This window comes from Wasmannia auropunctata, unplaced genomic scaffold (assembly GCF_000956235.1).
Source record: "Wasmannia auropunctata unplaced genomic scaffold, wasmannia.A_1.0 LD336038.1, whole genome shotgun sequence".
Classification (NCBI taxonomy): domain Eukaryota; kingdom Metazoa; phylum Arthropoda; class Insecta; order Hymenoptera; family Formicidae; genus Wasmannia; species Wasmannia auropunctata.
Window position 1 is genome coordinate 1507600 of NW_012026852.1, and position 13153 is coordinate 1520752.

The 13153-nt window shown below is 44.1% G+C and overlaps 2 protein-coding genes across 2 annotated transcripts; both read right to left on the bottom strand.

Annotated features, from left to right (window-relative positions):
- Positions 1 to 9614: 9614 nt before the first annotated feature.
- Positions 9615 to 11107, bottom strand: LOC105452070 (nitric oxide synthase-interacting protein homolog). Its single transcript, XM_011692891.1, has 5 exons — positions 10742 to 11107; positions 10541 to 10652; positions 10053 to 10447; positions 9863 to 9971; positions 9615 to 9784 (listed from the first exon to the last, which is right to left on the bottom strand). Exons 1-5 carry the CDS (start codon positions 10915 to 10917, stop codon positions 9713 to 9715), a joined length of 864 nt encoding a protein of 287 aa, XP_011691193.1. The 5' UTR covers positions 10918 to 11107; the 3' UTR covers positions 9615 to 9712.
- A 1069-nt stretch (positions 11108 to 12176) lies between these two features.
- LOC105452071 (protein SREK1IP1-like) lies at positions 12177 to 12978 on the bottom strand. The gene has a single exon (XM_011692892.1). It carries the CDS (start codon positions 12962 to 12964, stop codon positions 12458 to 12460), a length of 507 nt encoding a protein of 168 aa, XP_011691194.1. The 5' UTR covers positions 12965 to 12978; the 3' UTR covers positions 12177 to 12457.
- Positions 12979 to 13153: the final 175 nt, after the last annotated feature.

Genomic DNA, 13153 nt, shown 5'->3' on the forward strand with positions numbered 1-13153 from the left:
TAAACATTCGATATCTCGCCAATAAAATTAACACAATTACAATAATGTCTATATCGCAACTGAATCATCTTATTATGTACCTCGCCAACCATTAATCAAGTCGCGATTAAGAAATCTTAGGAAAGAAGTGGGGAAGGGCGTAATTGACGTGACGTTATTAACATTTACGCGTCAGACTGGGATCGGACTTAGGCATGCCTCTTCTCTTCACACTCCTCTCGTATTAATTTACTCGTTGGTTCTCCGCCGCGGGGAACCTCGAATTCCGAACTGACCGTCGATTCCAGAATTCGTTTCTTTCACCATTGATTGGTAAGCCGACACTGACCCGCCTGCCCGTAACACAATACTTTCGCGGAAACAACTGTAATCATTGTGTCATCTTAGCTCCGCTGTAACATCCAGCCGGCAGCAACGTCATCTTACTCCTATTACCTTTTCCCTCGACAATCATCCTTCTACCGTAACCGCGTTGTCGATCAGCGCGAAAGCGTGATCGGTTTGTTTTTAAAAATTAAGCAAGCAGTTAAAAGCAAGCAGAGCGGAATGGGAGCGATGGGGGGCTTACCTTTAGATTCGTATCGAGTCCTTCCACGCGTCCATTCATCTGGCTGGAACGTACCGATGCCTGCAAACAAACCGTCGTGAGAGAGAGAGAGAGAGAGAGAGAGAGAGAGAGAAAGAGAGAGAGAGAGAGTCGAATTATTAAGTCTTAATTGATTCGCCCGAGTCGCGCAAATTTTTATAATTGGACGCCTGTCTTTCCACGAGATTTATCGTTTGTCTCGCGTCAGGACGCGAAGCGAGACGGGACGGAGTAAACTTTACGCTCAAACGGACAGGACGGCGAATTAAGAAGTAAATTAAGATTCAGTAATAACGCGCAAGAAAAAAGGCAGACCGACGTTATTTTATAAGATAGGAAAAAGATGAGCGTACCCCGAGATACCTTTTGCCCGGTACGTAATAATTTGCTTTGACAACCGGAAAAATCGAAACAATTAACTCGACGTATCGATGTATGCATAATTAAGTGGACATAGATACATTTATTCATGTATTCTGGCATTATTTGCCTGTCGCGACCTGGAAACTGCGCCGTATAAGAAATAAATGTTGCGCCTCCCGGAATAATATCAACCCGATGCACACAATGCCGGCATAATAACGAGGTATAAGAGACTTATGTCAGGTGCACTAAGCGCTTGTTAGGATGTTATCCACCATTGTCGCATCGTAACGAGCATCTGCGCCCTTGAGCATAAAATCGACGGTCCACTTATAATCGTAAGGCAATTTCCCCAACTTTTTACGTGCACATATAATACGCGTGCATGACGATTGACTTTTAACTTAACCGATCGATTTATTGAAAAAAAAAAAATACATATTTTTTTCGTTCTTACGTTTTATATATCTTTTTTGTAAGTTTGCCAAAAATTATTAGAGCAAAACGAGGGTTGAGGGTATCAAGTAATGACGATCGTACCTTCGAATCTGCTTCGGGTCTCACGCATCCATTCGTGCGGTCTCATAGTACCGGTATCTGCAAGAAAAAAGAGAAGATTTAATTAATTTCTATATACAAGTCAATTATAAGATCTCCGCGATAAAAGATCGACGCGACTCTGATTGACGCGCAGCGAGCTCCGCGAACTCCCCGTGTGAGAAAACGTCAACTTGCTTCCCCTTGAGCGCGACGTGCGACCAACACGCGTAGCGGTATACAGGTATACACATTTACCGGTTTCTCATGAGAAATGCGATTGAATTCCAGTTACGTAAGCGCGCGCGGACAACGCAGTGTGCAACAATTTAACCACGTGATTATATAAACATCATCAGCGCCTGTGCCTGACAGATTATGCCTTGCCGACGACATCCCCTATCGTCCCCGCATCGATGAATCACGAAAACAGCCCTGTCGCCCACCTGTGTGTCCCAGGGACGGCGGCGTTTTAGAATGTTATTAACGCCGGAAAAGGCCGTCGGGGAAATTAAACAAGAATATTTTTTTCGAACAATTAAAAATGGAAAACAGTGTCACTTGGGCACATTTTCATTTTTTAATTTTATTATTATAGTCGAAAATGTGGTTTATACTAGAGAAATTAAATATACAAATATTTTTTTCGAAAAATATTATCTCAATTGCGGCAATAATTATTTCACGTAAACTGCGACTGTAAATCACATGTAAAAAAAAAACTATTGATGCATATAGTAAAGTTAACATAATTATTACATTATATCATTTCGTTATAGCGCGAGAATCTATATAGAGATAAAATTTACGATAGTTGCAAAAAGACATTTAATATCGGACGGTAATGACACTTCGTTAGTATCTTTCTCACAGAGATGTGCAAATCGTATACCCGTGCTCAGGAGTCAATTGAATGGGAGATTTATGTTCCCCTGGGTTTAACAAGGAGAGAGAAATCGCGAAAAGAGGTTTCAATATTCTACATAGTAAAGACTACTCTCTCCTCGTTAACGTCATTAATTCGAGCAACGTTAAAAGCGGTTAATGACAAAAAAAAAGTTAAAAATGTAACGTTAATAATGGACGATTAACATCGGAAAAAATGACACGAGTGTCTGCCTGTTGAATCGTCGTCAGCGAGGCGTCGATTTCCGCGTTTGCCAGGCGCCAGTGGCAGGGAGCAAGGGACACGCCGATCCTCGACAAAAACAGCCGGATCGCGCTTGCGAGTCGGCAATGTCAAGGCGACTCGCTTATTTCCTTATCAATGCGCTGTTACATAATCCAGCCCCGAAGTGCCGGTACACCCGATATCCGGACCCCGTCGCCTTCGATGCTCGCGCTGTGCGGTTGACCTGTGACGCAAAACGCGCATGCACTCACGCACGCACACACGCAATCAAGGTCGCAACGTAACATTCGCAATGATTCCGTTATGTAAATTTAAATCGCGCGCTTTCTGGATTAACACCGTCGTTAACCGGTCCGACCGCGTTCGTTTGCGGAAAAAGAAAAAAAAAATAGCAGAGCGCGTTTCGGTATCTGAGCGGAAAGAAAGGAACGATCGCGAGCCTCGTATTATACCGTGACGCAGTTCCGCGAGAGATACCTGTCGGCATTGACACAATACAATACGTCGTGAATATAACATGTAGTCGTGAAAAATAAGTGATTTCGGATCGTTCTCTCGTATTCAATTTCGAGAGCTGACATTGGCGGTAACGTTCGTGAAAACGTGCGGAAACCGAAATTGCATTTCACGTTCCGCGTGCGATTCTTGCCGCCATGCACGTGAAAATAATTGCCGCACGCGAGAGGACGTCGATGGACCAACCAGCCTGCAGGCTGGCTGAATCCGCGAGATCCGCACTTACTTAGGCCGGTACCCTTACAGACCTAATGCGATTTACATTTGAAATACTTTGACCTTTTCTGCCGTGCACAACTCGCGATTGGAGCCTGTACCCTTTCCCTACGTTTAGCTCGCATACGGATGACAGAGAAAACTGACCATCGGTAACTAGACGATCAACATTGAATTCAAATCCGAAATAAATTATGTAAGACAATAGTATTATACAATAAAATTATAAGTATGTATAATATGCATTGCAATGTATGCATTACATAAGTGAATCTATCTATATGAATTTTAGAAATAGATTTCTAGAAATATAAACGAAAAAAACATTTTGTTAATGTATTAAAAAATCTAAGTAGATTCAAGTGATGCAATAATAATGAGCAATTTCTGGAAAAAGTTTTGATATTCTAGCAACTATAGCTTGAGTGACTATACAATTAATTTGACAGTCCAACAAAATTATTTTCAGATCTATATATCTAGCTAAATTTTTAGATATTTCAGTGAAATCATTCTTTCTAAAAACTGTGTAGCTTTTTAAAAACTGTGAATATTTGAAATCTCGATTTAAAGGGAGTACATCTCTCGAACTTTCAAACGAAACGTTTCACGAGGCTGAATCGGCGCTTGCGGCGAGTGATCGTCATCGCGCCTCGATTTTTAAATCACGCTGACACGGAATCGCCGGTTTAATGTTTATTTTTCTTCAGTCGCGTATCCTTATCACATTAGATAGCGATCTCGAGGCTAATTGCCTACGTAAACTTCGCCACCGATCGGAATTCGCCGTTACGGTCGTTTGGAAATCGGCGGCCGTTTCTTCATGACGGAAACCGCAGCACACGATCGCTCGTTAATAAATATACCAGCGGCGAACCGCCGCCGCCGCCGCCGCCGGTCGCCCGCCGCGTATACACACATACGTTTAAACGTTACGTAATGCCTTCTCGCGTGTTTTGCGGTGCGCATTACCTCATATCAAAGCAATTCTCGAGCACGGCGCGGCGGTCATTTTCCCACCGAGGCAGCCCCTCCCGCGACTCGCCGCCCCTCGTATCCGTGCACGCGCTCGAGTAAAGTAATCCCGATCGCTCGCGGATTTAAAAGCGATCGCATTCCGGCACGCCGATCGCGCGACTCCCGCCGAAAATCTTCCGCGTTCGATCGATCGACGCGCGATGCAGCCGGACGGATGCGCCGCTGCAAATAATGCATTTCGCACTTTTTCGCGGAATCTACGGTCGTGCGAAGCGCCGCGAGATCTCGCGCGAGAGACGTCGGCGAATTAAGGCTTATCACGCGTGCGCTCGCGGCATAATAACCGCGCCTTTGGTAATACGATTTCTCTGTCAATCGGTCACGATTGAGGCGATCGCTCCGTCCGCTCGGGTCGCGACTCGCGGATCTTTACGTAACGCCGTCGGGCTGAGAGAGCGCGCGTGGAATCGCGAGAGCGCGCGAGCGGGACGGGCCGGGAAAACTGAATCATCGATTACACTTGCGAGGCTTTGCCCGCACCGGTTGGGCGATGGCTTCCTCGACCAACCTTGAATAAGTAATCTGCTTCTCGGGGTAATGCGCCCGCGGTCGCCCTGGAAAAAAAAATCGTCTCGAGTCCCCGTGTGTACCGCGGATACACCATCGGGGAGAGCTATCGGTCTTTCGCGGTGAAAGTACATAGGTACTCGTATCGCGGTTGCGCGCCGATAAAGTGTACCTCGCCATCGCCGCGTGAACCTTCATTCACGCGGTCGTCGACAAGCTTGAAGTCAATTTCATGTCATTTCGGAAGCACGTAGGGAGTGTGCCAATAGTTGCCCAATTTTACAATTTATTCAAAATATCCGTCTTATTTTTCTTTAAAAATTATAAGTTTCATATAATATGTTATACGAATTGAATCTAATCTACCTTTTTGCTTAATTCTACGTAAATTTTAATTTGGTAACTCAAGAGTTACTTACAAACATCTTTAATGCACACACACACGCACAAAAATAGTCTATTAGAGTAAAAATATACAACATTTAATAAAAATCAAAAGCTTGTATGTTTAATAATCTTTCAGTTAACTCTAACTTCAAGCTTGTTACTAATAAAGATGCAGTATAATAACGAGAGAAACATAACATATTATATGTAGACTCCTGAATCATATTACTATTCAATTAATAAAACTGAAACGGTAAATTTGTTGTTTGCAAAAAAAAATCAGAATTTAAATTTGTAGTCAATCACGTATTTCATCAAAGCTGTATAATGAAGATAAATGAATTACTGAGACATTATGACTTGTTATTTAGCCTCTAAAGGATTACAGCAGACGAATGCATAAAAGAATACGGGAATTTACGGTCAAGCACCCACATCATCGCTGTAATGAAAAGAATCATTCTCCGTTCCTTGAATTTTCGTTATGTAACCGGTCGATGTAACAGACGTAGAATACGTAGGTATATAACGCTAATTATCTTTTTAACAGACCGAGTCGAACTGATAAATAAACAGGAGATCGAGATGTGTCGCGCCGAAGGAAGAATATCGATCAACCCTAAAAAAAAAGCGGAGGCAATTCGTCACCGGAGAAACCGGGATTTCCTTCCGCATATTGCTCGCGGTAGATCCGCGCGAGAGATAAGAACTCTTGGACTCTTGCTGGAAATGAAAACATCACTCACGCGACAAGTACAAAATTTTTCGCGCGTGAAAAATATGTACATTTTCGCGAGCTCTTCACAACTGGTTTGTCTCCTTACATAATCGCATCATCGCGCGGCTCTCTATATCTCATCGTTTTTAACTATTATGCAACGGCCGACTGATACGGTACAATTTCAATTTCTCACTTATATACTACTCCGGCGATGCTGGCTAAACGCGCGCGGAAGTGATGACGATTTGATGCGCGGCCAGTTCGCGCTTTTCAAGCTCGCGATATACGGGGCATCCCCGCTTCCCCGAATGCACGGGTCAAATGTGGATGATAATTCATTTAATAACAAACAGAGGCGAGCTCTTAGCTTTCCTAGAAGTCAATTTTTCCTACGAATCAATTTTTCGGAAGCACGAATTATACTATTTCACGCAAATTCTAATATTGTTCAATTCAATTTTGCATAACGAAACTTTACATAGCTGACATGTTGATTCTTAATTAGAATCAACTTAAAATAAATCATGAAATTCTCTTGTCCGTTTACTTTTACTAAATCAAGATTTTGTATAAAGCTTACAATTGTTTTGAAAATCATCTCGAAAGTATTAAATTTTCAATTCGAAACAGCAATTGTGGTTCTATTGACATGTTGACTGGTGAATACCATTAACTTATAATTGGAGATCTGAATGATTTTTAGCTCAATATAACAGTTTTGCTATATAAAAATTAGACTAGATACAAATCTAAAAACAATTATGTTGAACTAAAATAACTATATGTATACTCAAGCATGATAATAAGCTGCAAAAAATTTTGATATTCTAGCAACCAGTATGATCGTCTAATATAAATATTTAAATACAACATAATTATTTTCAGATCTGTATCTATATAGTTGAGTGTTTAAATACTCTAACAAAATCATTCTTTCCATATATGAATACTACAACTTATATTGTAGCTGATTTGATTTTTTCGAACGAAGGAAAGGAAATAAAATTTTTTAACTTAAGTTTCAAATGAAAAAGAAATCCCAAAAAATTAAGTGGCATATAGATATTAAAATGACATGTTAATAAAATGACAATCGGGAATAAAATTACTTAATACAATAGCCACTGTACAGTGGCACGGTCAACGTGTCAAGATTCATTCATTTCACGGAAGAAATCCCGCGCAGGAAGCGCGTGTGTGTGCACGTTTGTTTGGGAAAGACGCGGTCGGACCGCGGCTCGGAGAGTGGTGTGCACGCGTAACCACGCGCTCGTGCCATGCGGCCTGCATGTGTATTACGGACGGTGCGTGCGTGTGTGTGTGTGTGTGTAAGCGCGCGAATTCTAGGCTGTATGTACGTACACGCGGCGCGGGGCGGCCGGCGATAAGAGCCGCGGCGCGTTATATCATCGTCTGCTGTATGCGGCGTGATATTGTGATACGTCGCCTCCGGTTCCTTCAGCCATTGAACCGTTTGCTCGCTCGCCCGCTCGCTCGCTCGCTCGCTCGCCCGCCTCAATTGCGCGGACTACCAACAAATTGACGGGAACGGGGCGACGACGAGCTGTCGCGGAGAGCGCGAGGATGTCGCTCGAATTCGAGGATGACGCGATGATCGTCAAATTTTCTCGCGCGATCGTATTCATCGGCCCTCGCGTCGAATACATACATGCGTGCGATAACGTGATCGTGACAGAAGCTCTCTTAATCCCGCGCTTTCTCGCATGAGCATCGAGACATTTTAAATGAATTTATCCCACCCGGAAATATCGGTCGTTGAATGCCACGCAAAGATTGCCGAGGATTGCGAGAAGTTGCAGCGCGCGAAGGAAATTCGCGAGCAACACACACGCGGAGGTTCGAATAAGGAGAAGTGTATATAAAATGCCGGTTCGAAGGGGAGAGATTAGAATGTCCCCTTTCGAACGAGCGTGCAATGCCTCGTAGGAATTTCTATTGTCCGCGCGTATAGCGGAGGCCTGGTGGTGCGCGAACGATTAAATTGGAGCTAAACGCGGCGCGCGCTCGCGGGATTCCTCCCGGCGCGGCTGTCTCGCACGCGACAGGGCCCGCAATCGATGCATTTACATGTCCTACTTACGTTATTTATCGTCGGCCGTCGAGTGTCATAATCGCCGCCGGTCGCACCGCGTTCGAATCGCCGCAGCCGCCGCCGTCGTCGCGCGGCTATAGGGAACCCTCCGCGCCGCCGCGTACCCAAAAATTGCGACGATTCGCGCACGCGGCGAACTTCACGCGGACTTCACTCGAATCGCGCGAGCGCGAACGACGGGGAAAGGAGAAAAGGACGGGAAAATTCGGAGATACTTTCGCGTCGATGGACGCGATAATTCGCGACGCGCGGATTTGCCGCGGAATTGCGAATGTTTAAGTCCACTCACCTCTCCGTCGTCGTCGTCGTCGTCGTCGTCGTCGTCGTTCGGCGTTTCGATGCACGCGCGATTCGTCGCAGATCTCCCGCGCTGCGTGAATCCGCGCGTGACACCGCGCGGCGACGGATCTCTCTCTTGCGTCGTAACGGGAGGAACCGTAAACACGTAAACACGCACGCACGCACGCACGGAACTGTAGGCACGCACGGCGAACCCGAAACCCACGCTAGTCTTTCGAACGCGCGCGCGGACCCGACGAGCGCGACAGCGGAATCGTCGGAGCGCCGTCCCGCAGATTGCCGCTTACCCGGCGGAGCGCGCGTTCTCCGCGAGCTCCCCTCGAGAGAGAGAGACCGTGTCGCTCGAGATGGCGCCACCGTCCGCAACCGCGCAACTCAGGTGGGGCCGTGCGGGAGCACAACCACTGCAACCAGGCCTTTTGTAACTTTATTTTTAATAATAGAAGAAAGACTTTAGGACGTCGCGGGAATGATGTGTATAGTCATTTGAGCAAATCTATGAATCTCGGATTTAATATATTATGGACACTCACGTACATTTATGCATGTATCGTGTACAGCCGAATGCAAATTTTTAAGAATGTCATAAATACTTGAAGATAAATAGAAGCAATATAATTGAAGAATAAAAATAAAAATAAGAATTCTATCCATACCTGATATAGATGGAGCAGAATAGCGAAAACTAAACTTCCTTTTATTCAATTTTTAATTTAAAATGACTTCAAGTTGGAGATATACGCTCTCATTCTTGTACTGTTTTTATTCATAAGATTTTTTCTCTATCTTTTAAATTCCTATTTATTCTCTGTTCCTTCAATTTTTTCTGTGTACAAAATCCAAAATTTAACTCAAAATCTTTCTTATTCCTCAACTTTCCCTGGAACAATTGAAAGCGTTTTTGCGTATATGTGTAGTTTTATTCAATGCATGAGAGAATTCAAATTTAGTTTCAAATCCGTTTATATATATATATATATATAGATATATATATATATATATATATATATATATATATATATATAAACGCTTTCAATTGTTCCGGGGAAAGTTGAGGACAGCGTTAACTTTCTTTTTATATACACTTTCGCATATATATTTTTAATTACCAATTTCTATGAACGAAATGATCATTGCACATTACGCATTTATGGGCAAGTTCGAACGTATTGAAAATTTATAAATTAAACGAAGTATGTGAATGCTAATTAATGCCTTTATATATTTACTTAACATTTGTACCTTCTTAATCCAATTAACAGTGTCTATATACAATGAATCGATGAGAAGTATTTTTCACGCCTGCAACACCGGCCTTTCATGCTTGCCTTCTAACGAATCATTAACGAATGCATAACCAGTGCCACCCTGCAAAATAAATAAACACGAATATTACACCCTGTACTAATTATTCACATTGTCCACGCTGTTATCTGTGCTGCTTACCCTTTGCAGAGGAATGATATCGGATGGTGTCAATTTGGAATTATCCAGTGGGTTGATCCAGTCCTTCTTTATCAATTTTTCTACACACTCCATCGTGACCACGTCGCCGCTGTACGTATAAAAATAATGAAACAACCCGACTAATTGATACTCGCGACTTACGCGAGGCAGATTATTCAGTCGCTCTTACGTTGTTCTAATCACGGCGCAGGGGACGCTGTTGCCCAGCACGTCGTGCGTAATGGGACACATGTATCGCGCCTGTTTGACAATAAGTGACCTCTTGTCGTCCGGATCCTGGACCACTGTGAATTTTATCGGAAGCAGATCCTTCAATTTCAACGGCTTCCCACTGACCGGACAGTAAATGGTCTTATCAGGTTTCTGTAGGGAAACGTCCTTCGCTCCCGGTGTCTTCGAGGGTATCCAAAAGCTCGGCAGCACCTTGTCCTTGCCGTTCTTCATATTGGAGACCGACTGTCCGTCCGCCGTACTGGGGCCGCTCGACACGATGGTTTTCTCACCCTTCAGAAAATTCTGCAGCTTCTTCAGCTCTTCGTTGGCTGTCTGCTCTTGCTGCTGCTCCTACAACGAGTACAAACGATGTAAATATATCGACTGCTCGAGAGGCTCCCGACTACTTTTGGCAAATTCAGTAAAGTTCATCCATAACCTAACCTCTTCCTTCTGCTTCTGCTTCTCGTATTCCTTCAGCTTCCTCGCGTACTCCCTCTTCTTAGCCAGGATATACTCCAGTATCGCCTCTTTGTCGAACAAATAACCGTCTTTCCTGCAACGTCGAATCGTCGGATCGTGAGCAACGGATTGCGGACATGCGGACACGCGTCGCGGTCGCGCGCAAGGGCGTAAAATACTTACGTTATCACGGGATTCCTGCAGGGCTGCAGAGTCAGGCAACAGCAGTCGAAATCCTTGACGGAGTCCTTGCCCACTCGTTGAGTGTTGGTGCCATAACCTGACGCCGCGGCGTCCTTCTTCTTCTCGTGGTACGTGTACACCGCGCCGGCGGTGCAATTCCTCGCGTGCCGTGTCATCGTGATTGAGAATTCGCAAGACGGTTCTCTCTGGAAGAGATATTACTCGTTTCCAATCTTCGCGTCGCGCGTCACTACGGTATCAAAGCAACGGCAACATACGCCGCATACGCGTTTTCGTTTAACAACAGAAGCCTCGAACCGGACGAACCAACATGGCGTCGATCATGACGTCACGCTGGCTGCGCGTTGTCCATTTTGACGCACCGGATTGGCCAGCGCGAAAGCGCTCAACCAATCAACCACGCACGCGGCGTCCGCGCTTCGGTGCGCCGGATTGGCTGATGCGAATGCCAATCGTTGAATTTCCCCCTCGTTTTGCTACTAATTTTGAAATAGGTTAGGACGGTTAGGTGACTCTTTAATTTAATGTAACGTCGTTCTGCTTTTGGAAATCTGCAAGTAATGTTTCTTCCTACAAATCCGATGGAATGCGATGGACAAGCGTCCTTAGATTGCATCATTTCTATCGCATACACGGTTATGCTATATTTCTTGACTTGATATTCTCATTTTTAAACAGATTAAGAAATATTTCGACATAGGACGATATACTGCATTACATTAAACAATTACGAAAAATTATTACGAATAAGTATTTTTTAATCTGTTAAAAAATGACGTTAAAAAAGTAATTGTTTAATATAATGTAGTGTCGCCCTGATTTTATTAAACTTGCAATTCCTATAAATTTCCTTTAAATTCTGTAGAATGCGATGGAAAATAATAAACAATTAAGCCTGTTTAATGAGATAAAAACCGGTAGACAAGCTTTTCAATTTGCATCATATCAATTATAGACACGGTTATGTCATTTCTCGTTTTGCCACCGTCATTTTCAAGTTAGGAATTAAATTGTTTAACACGTAGCATCGTCCTTTCAAAAAATTGCAAGTAACGCTTCTTTCAAATGTGCTAAAATTCTGTGGAATGCGAGAAATGATGGACACGTGTCTTCGACTTGCATCATATCTATCGTAGACACGATTATGCTATCTCTCGTTTTGTCATTATTATTTTCAGATAAAATAGAAAACTGTTTAACTGTCTAGCATTGCGTTACTTCTAGGAATTTGCAAATAACATATATATGTTTCCTTAAACATTTAGAGTTCTATATAGAAAACGACTGTAGAAGCATCTTTAATTTGTATTATATATCTTTTTTCAGGCACGATCAATTACACGAGAAATCAGATAGAATAAGAAGATAGAATCAATTTGATAAGAAAAACATACGGTATTCCTTTAGCACGCTCTTATAATTTTTACAATCTAAAATTCTTTATTAAGGAATGTCACGGTTCTCTGTACAAATGAAAAATATATATGCTTTTATTTACAAAGTCCGAGTCAGTGCAGGACACAGTAAGGTGATGATTCCCTCACCTTATTATATAGATAAAAAAAAACGGACGCGGCACACGAGACACGATTAAAAAAAAAAAACCTCGTAGTCACGGGATCGTTCAATATTCAACGGCAGAAAGAACTGGAAACGACTCGAACGAGAATCCGTCGCTCATCACTCATGAACAATTCATTTCTTTTTCCGGTCGCCGTCCTCCACGCTCGCGGACGACGCATCGTCCCGCTTATTCTTCTTGCGTTTTTTGTGCTTCGAGCTCTTCTTCCTCTTCTTTGCCTTCTTGCGCTTCTTCTCCTCCTCGCTGGACGACGACGACGACGACGACGTCGACGACGAGGAGGAGGAGGATTCGGAGTCGGACTCGCTGTCGCTGCTCTCCGAGCTCCCGCGCTTTCTCTTGCGCTTCTTCCTTGCCTTCTTCTCCCGGCGCTTCTTCTTCGCGTCCCGCAGCTTCCACCGCAGCTCGCGCTCGCGCAGCTCCGTCAACGGGGTGACGTAATTCTCGTCGCTGTCCGAGCTCGTGCTGCTCACGTCCAGCACGATCTCCTTGTTGGGGTCGATCTTGATGAAGTTGCGGCACTGATAGGTTAAGTGTCCGGCGTAGCCGCACTTCTTGCACGCCGGTCGCATCTGCTCCTTGCTCTGGGGTATCAGCCGCGACAGGACGCCGGGATCCATGATTTCGGCGAGAGAACGAGCACACGCACGATGAACAACGCAAACGATCTCGCGGCGAGTCTCCGATCGCGCGACTAAATCAAGCCTGAGCCGCCTGAGGAAGCGACGTCGCCAACTGCATCGATCGAAGCTGGCGCAACTCTGCGGAGTAAACGAAACTCATTAGTCGGAGTACTCCGAGTAATAATA

What these genes read in the sequence shown, in the direction of transcription:
- LOC105452071 (XM_011692892.1), bottom strand. Translation starts at nt 12,964, where the DNA reads ATGGATCCCGGCGTCCTGTCGCGGCTGATACCCCAGAGCAAGGAGCAG.
- LOC105452070 (XM_011692891.1), bottom strand. Translation starts at nt 10,917, where the DNA reads ATGACACGGCACGCGAGGAATTGCACCGCCGGCGCGGTGTACACGTAC. An exon ending in TGCAGGAATCCCGTGATAAC is followed by an intron (nt 10,653 to 10,741) that starts GTAAGTATTTTA and finishes TCGACGTTGCAG; the next exon opens with GAAAGACGGTTATTTGTTCG. An exon ending in ATATCATTCCTCTGCAAAGG is followed by an intron (nt 9,785 to 9,862) that starts GTAAGCAGCACA and finishes TTTATTTTGCAG; the next exon opens with GGTGGCACTGGTTATGCATT.